This window comes from Moschus berezovskii, chromosome 23, assembly GCF_049115385.1.
Source record: "Moschus berezovskii isolate FMDL1 chromosome 23, NW_MosBer_1.0, whole genome shotgun sequence".
Taxonomy (NCBI): Eukaryota; Metazoa; Chordata; class Mammalia; order Artiodactyla; family Moschidae; genus Moschus; species Moschus berezovskii.
This window is the reverse complement of record NC_142482.1, coordinates 37720540-37742525: the sequence shown is the minus strand read 5'-3', so window position 1 is coordinate 37742525 and position 21986 is coordinate 37720540. Positions and strand designations below refer to the sequence as shown.

The 21986-nt window shown below is 37.2% G+C and overlaps 1 protein-coding gene across 1 annotated transcript; it reads right to left on the bottom strand.

Moving 5' to 3' along the window:
- Window positions 1-6333: 6333 nt before the first annotated feature.
- Window positions 6334-21514, bottom strand: LOC148774139 (butyrophilin subfamily 1 member A1-like). Its single transcript, XM_088831245.1, has 12 exons — window positions 21427-21514; window positions 13176-13196; window positions 13068-13088; window positions 12960-12980; window positions 12852-12872; window positions 12744-12764; window positions 12574-12594; window positions 11519-11539; window positions 11145-11171; window positions 10424-10450; window positions 7084-7110; window positions 6334-6881 (listed from the first exon to the last, which is right to left on the bottom strand). Exons 1-12 carry the CDS (start codon window positions 21512-21514, stop codon window positions 6334-6336), a joined length of 864 nt encoding a protein of 287 aa, XP_088687371.1.
- Window positions 21515-21986: the final 472 nt, after the last annotated feature.

Here is a 21986-nt window from a genome sequence, read left to right as displayed (position 1 = left end):
TCCCAAACAAAGGCATTTTGGTTTTACATTCAAGTAGAGGGGCAGGGTTCCCCAAGGCAGGCCATTATGTATGAACAATATCTTTTTAGTGAGCAAAATCAATGGGAAGGTTAAAGTCAAAGAAGCAGATCCAACATGGAGACAAAATTGGCTCTTCCAGTAACATTTTGACTTGTTTAAATATATGATTTAATTTACTCATTCCATTTATTCTTGATAGGGCCCACATGGGGTCTCATTGATAAGATGGCTTCTTATGTCAACCTTCCAGTGTCCCTTTATGCCATGGTTGGGACATGGACCTGGAGGGGGCCTTGGCTTTAGGAATGAGCAGACCCAGTGGCCTTCTTTGCCACATTTGAAGCAGGGTCCAGGTGGCTTCTTTTCTTTGTTGGTTGATGGAGGCTTGGAGCCATGTGGGGCAGTGGCTAAAAGGTGGTATTCAGCCTGATCTCGTTGGGCCTTCTCTAGCTTTGCTTGTTCTTGGTTATCAAAAATCTTAAAGGCTAAATTTAAAAGGCCTTGTTGAAGAGTTTGAGGGTCTTCTTCTGCCTTTCTGTGTTTTCTTTTGGAAATCTGGGGACCACTGGGAGATAAAGTGGGTGTTAAGGACAATGGTGCCCTCTTCTGTAGTGGGGTCTAATTTTCTATATTTTTGTAATGCTTCCGTTGACCTGAGTAGAAATTATGCTGGGTTTTCGTCTAGTCTTTGAGTTATCTCCTGGAGCTTATCAAAGTTGATGGCTTTATACCCTACTTTTAGAAGGCGCACAATGAGGCAAGCAACTGGTCAGAGTCTTTGCCTTGGGCCCATCAGTGTAATAAACTGCACTCCATTCTCTACATTGTCCTTTTGAGTTTGTTTCCTGGAACACGTGGCTACAACAGTAAGACTGGGTAAGATACTTGAATTCTTGTAAATAATTATCAGGATCGGAGGAGAAGGAGCCAAGATGCTTTTCAATCTGAGATAGATGGGTGAGGGAGAATGGGACATGAACTCGAGTAATGCCTTCTGCTCCAGCTACCACCCGTAAAGGGAGGAGTAGGGCAAGGGAAGGAACAGAGTCCTGCAGTGAAATTTCATATTTTAAAGTTGTTCAGTTCAGGGTACAGGGAGGGGATCTAGGGAGGTCGGGGTAAAGGTTTGGGTTCCTCAGGGGAGAGGGTGGGGCTGAGGTCTCAGAGCATATCTCAGGCACAGGCTGGGGAGGGGGGTTGGGACCTGCAGCGGTGGCGGAGGTCTGCACTTGAGAAGGAGGGAGGGAGAAGGGGATGTAAGGTGGAGGTTGTGGAACTGGATCTGAAGTAGCTGCAAAGGGATTGGGAGCAATAGGAGGTGGGCTGTGGTCAGAAAGGTCTAAGGAAGAAGAAAAGTCTGAACAGGAATCAGGAGACATTTTATTAGGAGGATGTGGCCCAGAGTGGGCTAAGTATTTAAGCAGTAGAACAGAATTCACAGAGAGAGGGTCAAGAGCTAAGAGCAAAGAAAACCTGAACACAAGGGATTCTAACCACTTACCCTTGCGGTGGCAAAAGTTATTGAGGTCCCATAGAATATTATAATCAAGAGTTCCATTTTCTCGCCATTGGGACCTGTTATCAAGTCTTTATTGTGGCCAGACAGTGTTAGAATAGTAAATAAGTCTTTTTGGGCTTATCTCCCCTTGGAAGTCCAAAACTTTTAGGTTTTGGAGAAGGCATCCTAGATTAGGAGTAGATTTTGAGGGCTGGGAGTGAGAATTTCCCATTGCAGCTGAATAGGGAGGTTAGACAAGGACTAGAGAAAGCGAGGAGAAAGGGCTGAGAGAAAAGGCGTCCCGTTTTCAGACAGTAATAATAGTCTGCTTTGAAATGGGTGTCCCCTATTTCAAAGTCAGAGGGGGCACAAGGCCGAGGGCCTGAGGGCTGTGGGGATCCTCCTGCCTAGCGCTGGGACTTGGAAAGGAGGTGCCAGAGGATCCGAGGGAATGGGGTTTCACTCACCCTTGTAACCAGTGGATGCAATATGGGCCGGTGTGTGGATGTCAGTCCAGCAAGGCCAGTGGAGCTCGTCTCAGTTTCTCGGCAAGGTCCAAGGGAGGGGACCACGGGAGGTGGGTTCGTGAGAGGAGCCCACTCATTTGCGGCGGATCTTCCCTCCCGGGTTCGGGCACCAGAATGTAAGGCGAGTGCAGAGAAAAAGAGAGCGAGCCGGGCAGTCAGGCAAGAAAAGGGAAATTTATTAGAGGTAAAGAGAGGGTGACTGGCCCTTGAGGAGAACCAGCATCCTCCCTTTCTGATGGAGTCCTTCTTACACCCCACCAATGAAAAATTCTCTGAAGGGATGGCCATGTAGCTGGAGGTCTGGAATCTGGTGGTCTCACAGCTTTGAGAAGACAGAGACCAGTGAGATAACAGGATGCCTTTTGGGCAATTTGGTCAGTCTCACAGATCACTGTGATTTATTCTTTGTTTGCGAGGTCGACATAATGAGCCATCTTATCAATGAGACCCTTCTCATTTTTTTAAAAAAATTAAGAGTATTACCCACCACATTCTACTCAGAAACACAAGTCACCAATTAACTACATTTTTAAGTGGAATAAATTTTAATGTGAATTTCCCTGCTCAACTTGATTTAATTTCACATGAAATAGAAGACAAACCCTACCTCTCATGATCATTCTTTCTATATGAAATTTGAAATAAAAAGAATTAGAGAAATTTGTTTTTAAATTTTAAAATTATAATATATATAATAGTAATTTAAATGCCAAAAAGAGATAATAGATTTTTTTGTTGAAAAGCAAACGTGCAAAAATCTTCCCTGCTATAACTACTTTAAAATGAAGAGAGTCAGGACTTATGATTTTAAATATTTATAGCAGGCAATCCTCGAAGTTCTCAGTCATCTCTTTTAAGGATTTCTTTTTTGGCTTCTTGGGTATTTGGATTCCCTTCTACTCTCTTGGAGATAGCTTTGCTCTCGTTTGCCTGACTTTCCTTCAAGTCATCCCTGATTAGACCATTTTCAAATCTTAAAGCTCTTTCCACCTTCCTCTACACTGATTCATATAAATTCCAGGGAAGTTAAACACATAATCAGATAGGTGATCAGTTTTACCATGTAAAAGTTTGAAATATTAGCACTGAACAATATAATATATGAAACAATATTGGAAGAAAATCTGAGAGGAAAATGAATATCAAAATATCTATCTATCTCTATCTATCTATGTGTATATGTATATATAGACACACATAGATAGATAAAGACAATAGTAATTGGATGCCAGTGGAGAGGAAGAGGAAGAGATTGAAAGCCCTAAACTACCTGATTTTTGTTGTATAAGGAGGTCTAGAAAAGTCTACATCTCAATGGCTCCCTGTAAAAAACTAGCAGGATATGGTAAAAGATGCATGCTCAGTGGAGAACAGTATTCCCACTACCACCTTCCACCCCTAGAACTGCCCTCATGGGCTCATTGTGCCCCACTACATCTGGGACATGGAACCCATACATATTCAAGCTAGAAAATCAAGCTGATAGCTTCCCTCTTTAGAAAGTGAGGTACTGTTTTGGTCTTCTCCAGGTAACTGAAAGTTCCTAGGTTCTAGTTTCACATCGAGAAAGTAAAGCCACTGCCAAATAAGTTGACTTTAGCTACTTCAAAAAATTTCTAATATGATTATTATGGCTTAAGAATTCTTTGAAAGAAACCAATACATCCTTCATCAGGAGAATGGATAAACAAACTGTGAAACACACTTATGATGGAATGTGAAAATGATAGTTACTCAGTCATGTCTGACTCTTTGTGACCCATGGACTATAGCCTGCTAGGCTCCTCTGTCCAGGGAATTCTTCAGGCAAGAGTACTAGAGTGGATAGTCATTCCTTTCTCCAGGGGTTCTTCCCAAGCCAGGGATCGAACTCGAGACTCTTGCATTGCAAGCAAATTCTTTACCATCTGAGCCACAAGGAATGTTATTCATTAATTAGAAGCAATGCACTATCAAGCCACAAAAAAAGCATGGAGTTAATTCAAATGCATTTCTCTCAGAGAAAGAAGTCAGTCTGAAAAAGCTACAATACTATTTGATTTCTACTATATGACACGCAGAAAAAGGCAAAACTACAGAGACAGGAAAAAGATCGGTAGTTGCCAGGGATTTAGAAGGAGGGTGGGAGAAGGAAATGGCAACGCACTCCAGTGTTCTTGCCTGGAGAATATGAGGGACGGCGGAGCCAGGTGGGCTGCCGTCTATGGGGTCGCACAAAGTCAGACAGGACTGAAGAGACTTAGCAGCAGCAGCAGCAGCAGTAGGAATGGACAGGTGGAGGTTGGAGCCCGGTTGATGTTGGTTCATCAATTATAATGGACGTACCACACAATGCAAACTGTTATTAGGTGGAAGAGTGTTCAGGGAATAAGGGATATAAGTAAATTTTCTGTATTTTCTGCAAAACTCTTCTGTAAACCTAAGGTTGCTCTTAAAATCAAGTCGATTATAATGTTTGTAAAATGGACTAAAAATGCTCAGAAAGCACACAAAGAGTAAATAAGCACAAGATTATTATTATTATATGGATTCAAATAATAACACAATGAAAAACTATCCCATACTTATTATAACGGATAGAATTAAATATCAATAAAAAATAGAAAGTGAAACAAGAAATCAAAACTAACAATACCAGCTGCCGGTAAGGATGTGGGACAATTGGAACTCTCAATCATTTCTGGTAGGAATGCAGAAAGGTACGGCCACTCTAGAAAGAGTTTGGCAGTTTCTTTTAAAGTTGTAACTGCTCTAATCACATGACTCAGTCATTTCATCTTTAAATATTTACCATAGAAAAGTGGAAACTGATATTCACTGTATACAAATGTTTACATAAATGTTCATAGCATCTTAATTGTTGTGGCAGTCTGAACCATGGGTTTGCAAAGAATTTCCAGACACGGAATGTTGTAGAAAAGAGGGAGCTTACTAAGAACAAAGAGCAGAGATAATGAGGGCATAGCCAGTGTCTCAGGTTGCACTCTCAGTGGAAAGTCGACACTTTTTGTGGGTTAGTTGCCAATTTTTATAGCTTCAAGACAAAATTTCTGCTGCAAAGTTGGCATTAGGGTGATACAGGGTGGGTATATTTTTGCCTAATATGTGGTCAGGAAGTCTATTGGGGATGTTCACCTACTAGGGGCTTTTGACAATGATTATAATCGGGCTCAATCAGCTTCCAAGATGACCTTGGTGCTGGGCTCTGCTTCTGTGGCCTTGAGGCAGGACTTCACATTAATTTACAGTCATTCCAATTGGAAACAACATAAACGTTCTTTAGAGATTAAATGATCAAAATGCTATACATTAATTCACTGGAATACTACTCAGCAAATAGGAATCAAGTATTAATACCTCTAATACCATGGTTAAATATCAAAAGCCTTATTCCAAGGGAAAGGAGCCAATCTCAAAACACAAAATACAATGATTTTATTTATATGAACCTCTGGTAAAATACAAAATATACAGAAGCACTAATCTGATCAATTGTTTCCAGGTTGGGTATTAATGAAAGGTTTGACTACACAAATCTAGCACAAAATAGTTTTTTGGAGTAACGGAATTATCTTTTATCCTGAATGTAGTAGTCACTACATGAGTCTGTATAAGTGCAAAACCCACAAGATTGTTCTAAAAAATAATTCATACTCCATGTACATTAAGAAGCTATCTTCCCAAGCTATACATAGTAGCAAGAAAAGGCAGGAACGAACCAATACCTCAGAGTGACTGGGAAGGTAAAACGTGTAAGGATGGAATATAGATGCTCACACAAAAGAAGCTGAAGAATAAGCTTGAAAACATCTGATTCCCTCTGAATGTCACTAAGTTGGACAACTGAGAACAACTCAATTATTTTTTACTTGAAGGTTTTAATTTTATTTTTCTACATTTCGCTTTAGAAATGTAGTACAAAACCCAAAGGTGCAAAAGAATACAAAACAAAAAGTTATTCCTCTTATTTTCACCTTTGACATTTTAAATTTGTAATCCTGAAGACACTGCAACACTGTATGAACAGTCACATACACTAGTGCTTTGTATACATTTAGAATGATGATACGATTATATTTTATGATCTTTTCTTCATTACACATAGCACAAGCAACACACAGTTTTCTACCCTGCACCAAGCTTTGGGGAAGCTGTTTCTAAAGAAAATAAAAGAATAAGGAAAACCATAAAAATGCATAAGAAAAAATAATTTGCTTCCGGTCTAGAAGAATTCCCATCATGATGAAATGCTTCAAGCCACACTGACCTGCAGCTTATATGATGCTCCTAGTACAGGGGATTCTGGGCTGCTCCAGGCACTGGACAGAGGGTCAAATGCTCTGACTCACTGGGCCAAAGCCTGAAAAAAGGCTTTAAGGGCCCACCAAATGCGCCTTGAGACAAGGTGTGAATGTGAGCTTTATCGATCATATTATAAAATGAAATACGTCCCTCCTCATATTCTAGAAAAATACACACTCTGGCTGGGTGCACGTTTACAGTGAGTTTTGTTTCTGGAGAGGTGAGTGCCCAGTACTCCTGCTTATAGAACCTGAGGGCCCAGAAACCATCCTCAGGTTTGATACAAATCCTGCCATTTCTCATTACATGAGGCCTACAAATCCCCAGGTCCCATGCACCATGGCTCCCGACCTCTACTTCCCAGTACCACCTCCCTGCAGTGATGACCTGATGACCCAGCACACAGGGAAGAGAACAAAATCTCTGTGGGTCCTCAGGTAGGTCTTGAGACTTCTCTGCCCAGGTTACACGTCTGTTCCCTTCCGACAAGAGGAGGGAAGGATGGGCGGTGGCTGGATCCAAGGTAATATCCACTGCAAAGACAATAATCATTTTAGTATCTGAAAAAGAGGGATCAGGAAGGAGACATATTGCTATTATTAGCTTGTGCTTGTGGGACCCTCATATATTTGCACATGGACTCTCTCATCTGCCCTCTTTCAATAAATCCTCAGACTGATCCTGAGAGAGTAAGGAGTAGTCTCTCTTCTGCCATCAGGGGATAATTTCACTCACCAGACTGGAAAAACTCTTTCCTCCAGTCTAAAAAGAAAATAAATAGTCATTATCAGACCCAGTACCTGAATTTCCTTGTACAAGAGGTAATTTCTTCTTTCTAATGCTTCTTTGCTAAGGATCCAAATTTCCTGGGTGTTCATTGGCAGGACTGATGCTAAAGCTGAAACTGCAATACTTTGGCCACCTCATGCAATGAGTTGACTCACTGGAAAAGACTCTGAGGCTGGGAAAGGTTGGGGGCAGGAGGAGAAGGGGACGACAAAGAATGAGACGGCTGGATGGCATCACCGACTCTGTGGACATGAGTTTGAGTGAACTCCGGGAGTTGGTAATGGACAGGGAGGCCTGGCATGCTGTGATTCATGGGGTCGTGGAGAGTCAGACACGACTGAGCAACTGAACTGAACTGAACTGAAGCTTGAACTAAAGCTTTCACTGCTTTTCTTATTAAATATTCTTATAAGAATGAATTCCTCTAAATTATTCTTTATATAGTGCAGACTATAGGCATTCCCAACAAACAGTTACCCTCTTCTTAAACAAATAGCTAAATTATATGCTTGCCCTTCACTACCTTCACTGAATTTAGTTGAGACTACATGACTGAATTGTAGGCAATAAAATGTGCTCAGCATGGGACCATATTGTTTCTAGATTTGACAATAAAATAGTTCATGGGATTTTTGTTTTTCATTTTCATTCTTACTGTACACTTTCCCACCCAATCCCAGAACTGTAAAGCCCTAAAAATGGAGAAAACTGGAAAAAAAAAACCTAGTCCTCAGAGTTACTGTTTTTAAGAGAGTTGCTCTGGAGAACCACTGACCAAGATGATATAATTTATATGAGTGTGGTTAAACTGTGGAGATAATAGGAATTGCTATTTTTTAAAAATCCAAGCTAATTACACTGCTTGTTGCACAAAGTGCTATTGTAAAGTGAAAGCAAAATACTGTAACCAACACTTAAAAAATGTGTGGTCTTGGTTTAATGCTTAGGTAATAGGAGTGACAAAAAAAGGTGAAACTGACTGCATATAGAGACATCCATGATATATGTGTGTGTTAAGTTGCTTCAGTCATGTCCAGCTCTTTGCAACTCTATGGACTATAGCCCATCAGACTTCTTTGTTCATAGGATTCACCAAGCAAGAACACTGGGGTGGGTTTCCATACCCTCCTCCAGGAGATCTTCCCAACCCAGGGATTGAACCCGTGTTTCTTATGTCTCCTGCATTGACAAGTGGGTCCTTTACCACTTGGGAAGCCCAAGATATCCATGATAAGAGGAGACAAAACAGTTGCTAAGACAGTTTCCTAAGATTATTTAGGAAACATGCCTTATGCACTACACAGGACTAAAGGAGCTAATTTGAAGAGAGTATTCACTGGGTCTGTTATTGACATCTGATTAAAAAATTATTCATTTAAAAATAATTATTCACCTTTTTTCACTCATAAATCAAAATAAATAAAAAGCTTCCAAAATGGGTAAATTTTAAAGTTAAAAGGTGACTTTCTAGCCAAGAGTGAACAAACTATGTATGGCCTGGGAGTCAAATCTGGCCCACCCCATGTTTGTTTAAATACAGTTTTATTGTAACACAACTGTGTGTGTACATGTGTGTGTTCAGTTGCTCAGTTGTATTCAACTCTTTGCGATCCCATGGACCACAGTCCACCAGGCTCCTTTGGTCATGGGATTCTTGATGCAAGAATACTGGACTGGGTTGCCATTTCCTTCTCAACACAGCTATACTAATTATGTATTGTCTCACACATTGGAGAAGGAAATGGCAACCCACTCCAGTGTTCTTGCCTGGAGAATCCCAGGGATGGGGGAGCCTGGTGGGCTTCAGTCTATGGGGTCACACAGAGTCGGACACGACTGAAGTGACTTAGCAGCAGCAGCAGCAGTGCCTGCTTTTGTGCTGAAAGGTCATAGTTGAGTAATTGTGACAGAGACCATGTAACCCACAAACCTTAAAATATTTACAAACTGGCCTTTACAGAACAAGTATGGCCATCACTTTTGTAAGCCACCTAAAATAAGAGATGAAATTAAAAGTGCACTCAGCACAAGGGAACAGTGCAGTTTATTTATGCAATAGAGTGTTTTAGGAAAATTAAGAGTGAGCAGAAATCAAGATGTTGGGCTGTTTACAACTTCACCAGGGAGCTTCAAGTGAGCAATCATAAAGGGGACCTTAGAAAAAAACTGAGATTGGCAAATAAGTCTATAGTTGTATTTTTCATACAATGATTGACACTTGAAACTAATGGGAAGAAAATATATGAGAAACCTACTTAATTAGGAGAAAAATGCTGTTGAAATCAGCATGAAGAATATTTTTGGAAGGGCTGAATAAATAACTAAGCAAATCATCTTCCCCAAGGCAACAATTGAGACTGGAGAAATTGTGAAAAACGATCACTTTATATTGAGAAGCAGTCATTCATGAAAAAATATTTAAAATTGCTAATTGAAGAATGACCTCTTTTAAAATAAAATTAAATTAGTAATAAAAAACAGAAGCAAATTTTAGATATATAGAACATTTGGGTATTAATCAATATATTTATAAATAATCTGTGAATCAAAAAGAAAAATTTGAAAATACTTGGAACTGAATAAAAACAAAATCGCTACCTACCAAACTATTGAATGCAGCTAAAAGTATTGCCTAGAGGGGAACATAGAGTTTTAAATGTTTGAAGCAGAAAAATGATTATTTTAAGCCGGTAACCTAAGCTTCTCCCCAAATAGACTAAAAGGAGAAGAATAAACTAAAATAGAGCAACAGAATCTTGAGTCTAGAAGTCAAGTGATGTTTTTTCAAAAGTTACCAATGCAACTCAACAAGGAAAAGTATACTCTTTTCAAGAGTTGGTGCTAGCACAGTTGGATATCCACATACAAAACAAATATGTTTAGATCTTTCTCTCTACCCACACAAAACAACTAACTCAAAATGTGTTATAGACCTAATGGTAATAGCTAAAAATATAAAATTATCAGTAGGAAAAAATAGAGAAAAAATTGACTAGTCTTGCTATACAAGGATTACTGAAGATATAATACAGTAAGAAGAATAAAAATCACAAAAGGGAAAACTACATTTTGCTTTCATTTCTTAGTTTCTGCTTTAATCAACTTGTAAGACGCATGTGAGAAAAAGATGAAAAGAAAAAATAATTTAAAACATTTTTCTTGCTATGTTTGCTAAGGAAGAGAAGCTGTGTTCTGCACTTTTTTCTGTTAGTAGTACAATATTGCATAGACTTTAGGAGCTTAATCCTATATCTCAGAATCATCTTCTTCAGGGCCATGTACTTACCAGGGTACAATGATGTCTTCTGCCAGCCTGAAAGTGAGCAAAACGAGATAATATTATACCCCTTTCCTGGCCCTTCTCATAGCTTTTCCTCTCTTACCACTGGCATTCTCTGAGTATTCAGAGACTTATTTACCTCTCCATCCCTTCCCTTCCTCAACTGTGTCCATGCCTTTACCTTTAGAAAGATTGGGTCTGTGTGTGAGTGTGAAAAATATATGAAGTTAGAAGGAAAATCAAGCTAGAAGCAAGAGAAGGAAGAAAAGAAAAAATGAAGATAGAAAATAAAGAAGTGATGGGAAGAAAGGTAGATGGTTTAGGAAATGAACATGGAGAGAAAGAATAACAGATAAACTGGAAGGAATGAGGGGAGGAGGAAGGAAGGGGGAGACAGGAAGAACAGGGGTGGAAGGGTAAAGAACCGAAAAGAGTGAGACATGAAACAGTAAAGAAAGAAGTAAGGGGATGGAGGGAGAGGAAGGAAAGCTTGAGAAACACCCATCAAAATCATATATATATTTTCATCTCAAGGAAAAGATATCATCAATGAAGAAAGAAGATGAGTTAATTCATTTTTGCGGATTCTCTTCCATTCATGCTTCTATGGTAAGCAAATACAAGGCTATATTATGCCTGACTCTTTGGGGAAGGAGGTTCAGAGAAGGGTTAGGCATTTTATTATCTGTGGAATTCGATCCAGTGAGCGAGCTTCTGAGTTACTTACCATTCTTAAATTGAGCTTTCCTCTCATCTGAAAGGATACGTACATGTAAGACAGGGACTCTCAAAGAGGTGAAGACAAAGAAAAAAAGATGCTTTTTACTGAGGGGTTTATCTTAATTAATACTATTATTAGTCAAGCCATCGCTCTCTTCTGAAATTGTTTTTTGTGAATAAAACATTGAATCACATGATTTTAAGTGTTAAATCAAGGCAAGCAGATAAATTATTCCTAGCATGATAGCTATAATATGTAGAGGCAGTAGGGGAATGCAAAAGATACATGAAATAAGGAGTTAAGGGGAAAGAATAAAGGAAAGCAAGGGGTTACCAGCAGAGGACAATCTTGCAAATATTTGACTACTAGAATACAATTACCAATTTCATTTTGCAATTTTCCTGAAAAACAAGAGTGAAAAAGCCATTTTAATGTTACAGAGAAACAAACACCTAAACTTGCTTGGAAGGATGATATACGATGACTTAAATTAGCTCATTAAGGTTTTAAAAAACCCTCAGTTTTTTCCAACACTTGTTTCAAAAAAGAAAGAAAATAAGAAAACATATTACATGTTAATATAGACAAATAAGCTTACAGTTAAAATTCGAGAGGGAAATTATCCAATTCCTCCATGAAGTATTCTTTTAGTCATGATAACCATTACATGCAATGTTGTCATGCTATAAATCAACTGTGCAATGGAAACTGGAATTTATTCAATGTTTCCAATGACAAATATTTGCTAAGTGCTTTATGTAATTAACACTAGAAAAATAATTGTGAAATAGTGCTCCTCTGTTCACAAAAGAAAAATCTGAGAATCAAAGAGGTCAGCAGCATAAAGAAATTTCTGTTGGTTAATGGACAGATCAATAATTTGAACTCAGCTCTGTTTAAATGCGAAATGAAGATGCTGTATCCCTATGGCTCCCTATCCCTATCCCTTTTGTATCCCTATAAACCTCCACTCCTGGTCCAGCCTGTTGAGTCTTCAATCACAAGATAGAGAACAGTGGCACTCTCTACAAGGAACAATTTATTGTACTTTTTCAACAGGGTCATGCATGGAAGAGGTTTTGAAATTTTCTTAGAATCAGATCAAGGGCATACTAAGCACCAAGAGAGCTCTTTCAAATATATTCTCATTAGAATTTCATTTATTTCAGAGTCATGAGAAGGAGTTACTGTTAGCATCATGGGGACAATCAAAATAAAACAATACATCAGATAAAGAGAAGAGTGAATGGGGAAAGTGAGTTCGCTGATAAAAGCAGAACAAAGAGAAACAGGTAATAGAAGTTTGTAATACAGTAAGAATGAATAAAATTCACAAAAGAGAAAATTATACACAGGAAGTAGGAGGATTGAAAAAGAGAAGATGCAAGAAAAATCACTATAGAAAGATATCTTATAAATTCTCATTAAAGTTTACCATTTTCTCTCCTGAGTTGATCTGAAAAAAATAAAAAGAGTAATATATAAACCACCACAATGTAGTAAAGGAATTAGCATCCAATTTAAATAAGTTAATTAATTTAAAAAGAATTCTTATGAAAGAGCTAATAGGAAGATAATATTTTGTAAAGAGTCATTGAAGTTTACCATTTTCTTTTCTAAGTTGATCTGAAAAAAATAAAAATAATTATATAAGAATTCTTAAGAAACAGCTAATAGGAAGACTATATTTTGTAAAGAGTCATTGAAGTTTACCGTTTTCTTTCCTAAGTTGATCTGAAAAAAATAAAAATAATTATATAAGAATTCTTAAGAAACAGCTAATAGGAAGACTATATTTTGTAAAGAGTCATTGAAGTTTACCGTTTTCTTTCCTAAGTTGATCTGAAAAAAATAAAAATAATTATATAAGAATTCTTAAGAAACAGCTAATAGGAAGACTATATTTTGTAAAGAGTCATTGAAGTTTACCGTTTTCTTTCCTAAGTTGATCTGAAAAAAATAAAAATAATTATATAAGAATTCTTAAGAAACAGCTAATAGGAAGACTATATTTTGTAAAGAGTCATTAAAGTTTACCGTTTTCTTTCCTAGGTTGACCTGAAAAAAACAAAAAGAGTAACATAAGAATTCTTATGAAACATTTAACAGAATGATCATGTTTTGTAAATAATTGTTAAAGTTTACCATGTTCTTTCCTAAGGTGATCTGAAAAGTAAGAAGTAATATAAAAATCACTAAGAAATGGAAACAGACACAAAAACCTTCCAAAATCTCTTCACCTGTTTTATATATAATAGATTACCCACTTTAGAGTGAAGAAACTTATATTTATTTTCTAGGTATTGTTCTGTAAAATATACAGGGGTCACATTGCTCTTTACCAAATGATGAAGTAGAAAAAGAAATTTTAATTTATCATGACTGAACTTAAAATCCCACAAAATGATTTCCCAAAGTCCTTTTAATGATATGGTAACATTACTGTTATCATCACCGTCATAATCACCATTATGACAGTTGACTTTTACTGAAGCACTTTCCCCGTACTAGACTCCATGATACTTGTTTTAGAGGTAGCATTATATTTGGTCATCAGAAGTGCTCCAGATAAGTAATTACATCTATGCAGAGGAGTAGAGTGAAGTTAGAGCAAAGATACATTACTTGCTCAATTCCCCACAGTTGCTTATTTCAGAGTCAGAACTTTATCCAACATTTGTCTGACATCATAAATAACTATTTAACCCAGTACATGTTCTGTTTTTTGTATCTTTGGCCATTTCAGCATCATTTTTAAAAGTAGTCTTTCACCGACTTGTTGAACAATATGTCAAATGATGGATGAGGTTTAGTAATGAATTCATTTTTAAAAATAATGCCATTTAAAAGCAAACTGGACACCCTCTGTCCCTGAAAATAGCTTTTTAAAAGGTGAAATTCTCCTTAGGATTATAAGAGGTAGAGCTAGCCATTATTTTGAAAACCACCTAAGTAACAGTTAAGAAAATTTTTTCTTTAGAACAATTCACTTTTTATAAAAGTGAAGTATTAGTTGTCTTTTGTTACTTTGATGACCAAGTTCTTTGATTATTAAAACTATATGGCAGTAAAATTCATACTGGGAAAAAATCATACATTTTGTTTCCATATACACCCTATTTTCAACTCCACAATGCACTTTAGCTCTTCGTTACCTTTGACATTGATATGTCAAGAAATTGTTAAAGGTTTTAAATGGGAGTTGGACTTCCTCTTCTGTTTTATGATCCTATTTACTATGTACAAATAATATCCATTTTCTATTTTCTATAAAATTTAACACTGCTTTGTCTGCATATTTCTACAAAATAAACACTGTTTTGGGCCCTCTCTATTTGTTATTGTTTGCTTTGACTTTCATTGTAAGATGAGTGAGTGAAAGTCACTCGGTCGTGTCCAACTCTTTGCAGCCCCATGGTCTATACAGTCCATGGAATTCTCTAGGCCGGAAAACTGGAGTCAGTAGCCTTTCCCTTCTCCAGGGGATCTTCCCAATCCAGGGATTAGAACCCAGGTCTCCTGCAGTGCAGGCAGATTCTTTACCAGCTGAGCCACAAGAGAAGCCCAGGAATACTGGAGTGGGTAACCTATCCCTTCTCCAGGGGATCTTCCCCACCCAGGAATCAAACCAGGGTCTCCTGCATTGCAGGCGAATTCTTTACCAACTGAGCTATCAGGGAAGCCCCTCATTGTAATATAATTCTCCCATTAACAGGTCTCTCTGGTAAAAAGATATAAGCATATAATTGCTAGTTATTTTTAACCAACCTACTCCAATGATTCATAATTTAACCTAATATGTGTCAAAACAGAAAATATGGGATGTGCACTTGCCTGTGTATTTTATTATTAGACAATGAGACTTTCAGTAAAAGAATAAAGCCTTAGATAAAGTAGCACCCTCAAATACTATGCAGTACTATGTAATATTGTGTGATACATAGCAAGACTATGTAAAGAGTTTGTCAGACACTCAAAAAGTTAAACACTGTACTTCATATTTTTTCCTATTTCAACCACATTAGTGAAAATCAAATTAGTCATTTAACATAATCAAAAACCTCCAATTATTAATTCATACATATAGACCTCTTTTATTTACTGTATTATGTTTCACTACATTCATATTATGTACTCCAAATGAAACAAACTTAAATTCCAAGTGCTTAAAACTATTAAAAAAAGAGAACATAAAGTTACATTTTCATAACCTTGGGTTTGAGAATGGATTCTTAGAAATGATACTAATGCACAAGCAACAAAAGAAAGAACAACAGATAAATTGGAGTTGATTTTTGAAAATTTGAAAACTTCTGTTTATCAAAAGATTAAATAGTGAAGAGACAAGGTACAGAATGGGAGAAAATATCTGCAAATTACATATTTTAAGGGCCTAGGATCAAATATTGGAGAAGGAAATGGCAACCCACTCCACTATTCTTGCCTGGAGAATCCCAGGGACAGGGGAGCCTGGTGGGCTGCCGTCTATGGGGTCGCACAGAGTCGGACACGACTGAAGCGACTTAGCAGCAGCAGGATCAAATATATATAAAGATAATAAAGTTCTGACTCCTCAGTGATGGAAAAAAAAAGAATCTAGTTTTAAAATGAGAAAAGGTCTTTTTTTAAAAATGAGGAAAGGTCTTGAATAGACACTTCTCCAAGGAAGATGTACAATTGACTAACTAGCATATGAAAAGATACTCAATTTCTTTTGTCCACTGGGAGATGCAAATGAAAACCCTAATGAAATACCACTTTACAGGCACTACTATGACTATAATTTTCAAAAATAAAAAGTAGCAAGTGTTATTGAGATAGAAGAGACTCTGGAACTCTAATATATCGCTGATTGTAATGTAGAATGGTGCCATCTTTATAGGAAATAGTTTGGTAGATTCTCAATAAACTAAACAAAGTATACCATATGACCCAGCAATTGCTAAGTATACACCCCTACAACTGAAACAGGCATTTAAAGAAAAACATAGCAATCGAAAGCAATACCATTCACAATAATCAAAAAAGCATAAAAAGTCCAAATGCCCATCAATAATTTATAGATAAACAAAATGTGGTATACCTAGACAATGAACTTAGCCTTAGAAAGGAATGAAGTACTGATACATGCTACAACATAAATGAACCTCAAAAACTTTATGGAAGTGAGCAAGGACAGACACAAAAAATGTGGCATATAGTATAATTCCACGCATATGGGATCAGAGACAGAAAGCAGACCAGTGGCTGCCAGAGACTAAGAAGTGGGGGAATGAGAAGTGACTTCGTAATGAGTGTGAAGTTTACTTTTAGGGTGATAAAATTATTTTGGAACTAGATGGAAGTGATAGTTACTCAATATCATGAATGTATCAAATGCCACTGAATTGCGCAGTTCAATGGTTAACGTTACATGAATTTTACCTCAATAGAAGTAAAAAATAAATCAAAAGAAGCAATCCAAAAATAAAATAACAGAAGGTCAAATCAATTGATTTACTCACGGACAAAGCCCTTGGTTCTAACAGTGCAAAAATACTCATACATAGAGTTGCTCTCATAGAGTCAAGGGCTGACATTGCTCTAGTTCTGCAATGTATATTTATCTGAAGAAAAAAGGCCCACCCTGTTCTGACTTCTTTTCTTCCTTCATTGTTTCTGAAAACACATTATACAAAATTTGAATATGGAAAAACAAATAGGTACAAATTTACTACAGATTAAATTGAAGCAAATTGCAAACAGGACAAACAGAGTTTCAAATAGGTTGGTATGCCAGGGGAAAACTTTTATTTTGTGTAATATCAAATTACTGGAAACCTTTCCTTGTTATTATCTAAAACTATGATGTTTGCTACAATGATATCTTTTAAGTGGACCAAAACTTGAAACTCACCGTTTTCTTTTATTTTCTCTGTAAAACAAGTAAGATAAGTATTGATATTAAAAAAATTGAGGTACTAACAAATTAAAAAATACACAAATAAAATTACTGAGAAACAAATAGTAATTATTTTCTGGACAAAATTCTATTTTACATAATGCCAATGTACCAAGAACATAGCTTTTATATAAATCAGGTCTGATTTTTCTTCAATTATATATTTTTCATTTGGGAGGAGAGAAATTGTCCTTTTACTTCCATTTTCTTAATAAAGGATTAGATAAGCTCATTTGTTTCCAATGCATTGATACAACTTACAAATGAATTAAGAATTAGAATCAATTAGGTTATTAATCAAATCTTTGTATATGGATGAAGATAACATATCTTTTTCTTTCTTCATGTTTTCTTAAAAAAAAAGGGGAAATTTTTAATTTTCATAATAAATACTGATAAAGAAAAACTCTTCACCTTATTTCTACCCCACCATATCCTTCCCTTCCTCTTTATTAATCCCTCTGGGGTTATTTCCTTTAAGCTTGCAGGAAGTCCTTTAGAGTTTCTCATTAAACAAACATTCTGATAGATTCCTTGCTTTCCTTTCTTCCATATGTGATTGTCCTTATTTTGTATTTTTCAATGAAGACTATTTTCACTGAGTATATAGACTACTGCATTGACAGTTTTCTCATTCAACAATTTAAATCTGTTGCTACACTGCATTCTTTCTCCTGTGATTTCTGATGTGAAACCATCTGAGCTTAAATAATTTCTTCTCTATTGTTTTCCTTTAGAAACTTTTGGGAGTTATTTCTTTGTCTTTGGTTTTCAAGAATTATGATTGTGATGTATCTGCATGTGTACATGCTTAGTTGCTCAGTCGTGTCAGACTCTGCTACCCCACGGACTGTAGCCCGTGAGGCTCCTCTGTCCATGGAATTTTCCAGGCAAGAATACTGAAGTGGGTTGTTGCTTCCTTCTCCAGAAGCTCTTTCCAACCCAGGCATCAAACCTGTGTCTCTTGTGTCTCCTGCATTGATTGGCAGGTGGATTCTTTACCCCTGATGTATGTAGGCATATAATTATTCACGGAGTTTATTCTGCTTGTATGTTGCCTAGCATTTTGCAAATTTAAATTTTCATCAAGTTTGAAAAACTTTTGACGTTTTTCTTCAAATATGTCTTATACCTCAGTCTTCCTCTCTCCTCTGGGAATCTCATGACTTTTATGTTAGAATTTTTTTATACTATCTTATATTTTCTCCATAGCTCTCTTCATTGTTTAAATATATTTTCTCTTTCAGTCTTCAGATTAAAAAAAATATAGATTTGTCTTCCAGTTTCTGGTTTTTTTACTTTGTCATCTACGTTCTGCTATTGTATCAATTTGGTAATAATTAAATTATACATATTATATTTTTCAGTTCCAAAATTTTGATTTGGGTATCTTTTATAATGCTTTTTCTCTAATAAGAAGTTCTATATTTTTCACTTCTAGTTTCTTCTGCTATACCTGAGGTAGCATGGCAATGGTTTATTTAACTATTCATTGAAAGGCATCTGCATTGTGTTAAATTTAATGCTGATATAAATAAAATTGCTATGAATATTTGTTTCTCTTCCAACACTCAGAGCAGAGTCAATATTTATGCAAATGTCACAGGAATAGGTCCTGGGGCCCGACTGGCAAGCAGGCCTCCACTGCAGGCCCTCTTACAACACACATGAGAACCTCCTCTTTCCCACGGCTACAACCACTGAGGCCACTTCTACTGCTGTTGTCACAAAACTGGACCCAGGTCAAAAGTGCCATGGAAGCTTTCCCTGGTGATCCAGTGGTTAAGATTCAGCCTGTCAATGTAGGGGACACTGGTTCCATCCCTGCTCCAGGAAGACATCACATGCCACAGAGCAACTAAGCTCATGCACCACAACCATTGAGCTTGTGCTTTAGAGCCCATGGGCCACAACTACTGAGCCCATGCACTGTAACTACTGAAGTCCCCAAACATAGAGACTGTGTGCACAGCAAGAGAAGCCACCACAATGAGAAGCCTGTGCACCTCAGCTACAGAGTAGCCCCCACCTGCCGCAACTAGAGAAAGCTGACACACAGCACAAAGACCCACCACAGCCAGAACATAAGTAAATAAATAATTAAAAAAGAAAAAACACTGGAAGATTTAAGTTGTTCCTTATCCAGTAGATGTGTAAGCATGGCAAGGACTGACATACGAACACACAGATATGACCGGCTGAGTGTCAAATCTGGATTTTCCTGGTTGGTCAGACAGTAAAGAAAAGACTCTGCCTATAATGTGGGAAACCCAAATTCGATCCCTCCGTTGAGACGATCCCCTGGAGAAGGGAATGGCTACCCACTCCAGTATTGTTGCCTGGAGAATTCCATGGACAGAGGAGCCTGGCTGGCTACAGTCCATGGGTTCTTGAAAAGAGTGGGACACGACTGAGCGACTTTCACTTTCTGGGCCTGACAATGCAGAATCTATGGGATTCTGTAGCTCAGAATATTCTCCCAATAGTTATAATAATTTATATATGCATGAGGTACATAAAGAAAATCAAATCCATCTCTTTTATTAGCCTAAGAGAGTAGAACAGTAGCTCTCCTGCTTCTTGTTCTATAATATTTTTCAGTGAAATATTTGTGATTAGCCATTCATAGCTAAGATGTTTGAATTCCTTAAATTGGATTGTGTGGCTCTATCCTTTGAAATGAGCTTCTCTGGTGGCTCAGTGGTAAAGAATCCACCTGCCAATCAGGAGACTCAGGTTCGATCCCTGGGTCGGGAAGATCCCCTGGAGAAGGAAATGGCAATCCACTCCAGTATTATTGTGTGGGAAATCCCATGAACAGAGGAGCCTGGAGGACTGCAGTCCACGGGGTCACAAAAGGATCAGACACAACTTAGCAATTAAACAACAACAATCCTTTGAAGTAGATTCTAATACTGTATTGATTGCCTTAGTTCATTATTAGGAATTTTAAAAGATATTTGGTGAAATTTTGCATCCTATTTTGTGCCAATATCCATTTTTCTGTTGTGATGACTATATTAACTTAAACTGAGTTTTTAAAAATTTTATCTTAATTTGATTTAAGAGCATTTATTTAAAGCCAGTGTGTTTGCTTTTAGAATATAATATTTTCATTGGATTTCATTCAAAATATTCATTGATTTCTACTGCTAAGAATCTATGCTGAAAAAAATCTGTGTATTTCCTTGAATATTTCTGCATATTCATAAGTTTTGAATTTGTAAAATATTGCATATTTTATTTTCTAAGGAGATTTATTTTTCTAAAAGCAACTTTAAAAATTGTGAAAACCCTATGGTAAAATTTTTCTTAACATTACTCTGCAAATCTTGATTGAGAATATAGGATTTTTTCTTTACATATTATAATGCAATCCTCCACCTGACTTAGGACTCTATTCTCTAAGAAAAATAATTCCTATATACCACCATGAAGATTTCAACAAGGACTTCCCTGGTGGTCCAGAGGTTAAGAATCCATCTGCCAATGCTGGGGACGTGGATTTGATCCCTGATCCTGGAAGATCCCTCATGCCACAGAACAACAAAGCCTATGCACCACAACTACTGAATCGGTGCTTTAGGGCTCATGTGCTGTAACTATTTGAGAGCCCACGTGCTGTAGTCCATGTGCCTAGAGTCTGTACTCTATGCCGAGAAAAGCCACTGCAATGAGAAGCTTGCACACCACAACACAGTAGCCCCTACTCACCACTACTAGAGAAAGCCGGTATGCAGCAACGAAGACCTAGCACAGCAACAAAAACAAATTAATTAATTAAATAAATATTTGAACTAAATTATATCAGTGGTAGTCAATTCATAACATTTTCGCCGATAAATCCAATAATGAAAAAAGCATCATCATTAAAATATTTCCTAATAGATAGAGCTCAAATATGACTCTTTGCAGCTTCAAGAAGTTATTCCTAGTGCTAACAGTTGAAATAACTGAAGAGAAAGGGAGAAACTGAGAGACTGAAAGAATCTACTCTCAATGAAAATTCATCAAAATAGTTGACAGATGTCAACTATGCATTTATTCTGTTAATTTAAATGTTTTCAGAAACTTTGCAGTTTGGGTGAACGGTACACTTGATGAATGCAATTTGTCAAAATCTCTCTTCAATAGTGTTGTCCAGAACTGAATGAATGAGTTCTCATCAAAAGTACACAGTGGAGTGAAACTATTGCTTCTCTTACTTCCAGTTCAGCTTTTATAAAGGGAAGTTCAGATCCTGCTCATCTCTATTATCACCAGTCAGAAACCATGTCAAAGTCTGTCAGATAGTGGACAGTTCCCTTAAGATATCATGACTAATTATTTAAGTATTTAGTAACTTACCATTTTTGTGATATTCTCTCTGGAATATTTCAAAAATAAGGAACGTCACTAAGAGGTAGAGTAGCTGAATTGCAGGGAAAGTGTCCATGTCGTTTACTCTGGGGGGACATTCTGAAACAAATATACCAGAGAATTTTCTTATTAACATCCAGACCAATCCTATTGTTGTTTCTACAATAAAGTTTAATTCCAAACTTCAAGTAACCTGTAAGTCTATGACAAAGTTTCAACCTTCATAGATAGACTTGGGGGGCCTCATTATTTCTAAGTATCATGGAGTGGATAGCAGCAACCACTCAGAAAACAGTGTGAAATTGAATATCTCAGGGTAGGCCAAGGGTTGGCAAGATGCTTCTCCCATGGGTTGTAAAGGATTGCTGAGTGTGGACCCCTCACAATAAACGAGGACTCTGTCAAATTCTGGAATGCCCTCATCATTTTGCTATATCCTATGAAGTTTCGGAGGAGGCAATGGCAAGCCACTCCAGTACTCTTGCCTAGAAAATCCCATGGACAGAGGAGCCTGGTGGGCTGCAGTCCATGGGGTCGCTACTAGTCGG

Excerpts from the sequence above, each read along its gene's own strand:
- LOC148774139 (XM_088831245.1), bottom strand. The coding sequence starts at position 21,514 with ATGGACACTTTCCCTGCAATTCAGCTACTCTACCTCTTAGTGACGTTC. Across the intron at positions 13,089-13,175 it reads TCAACCTAGGAAAGAAAACG|ATCAACTTAGGAAAGAAAAC; the intron begins GTAAACTTTAAT and ends TATTTTTTTCAG. Across the intron at positions 11,540-12,573 it reads TCAACTCAGGAGAGAAAATG|GAAAATTGCAAAATGAAATT; the intron begins GTAAACTTTAAT and ends CTTGTTTTTCAG.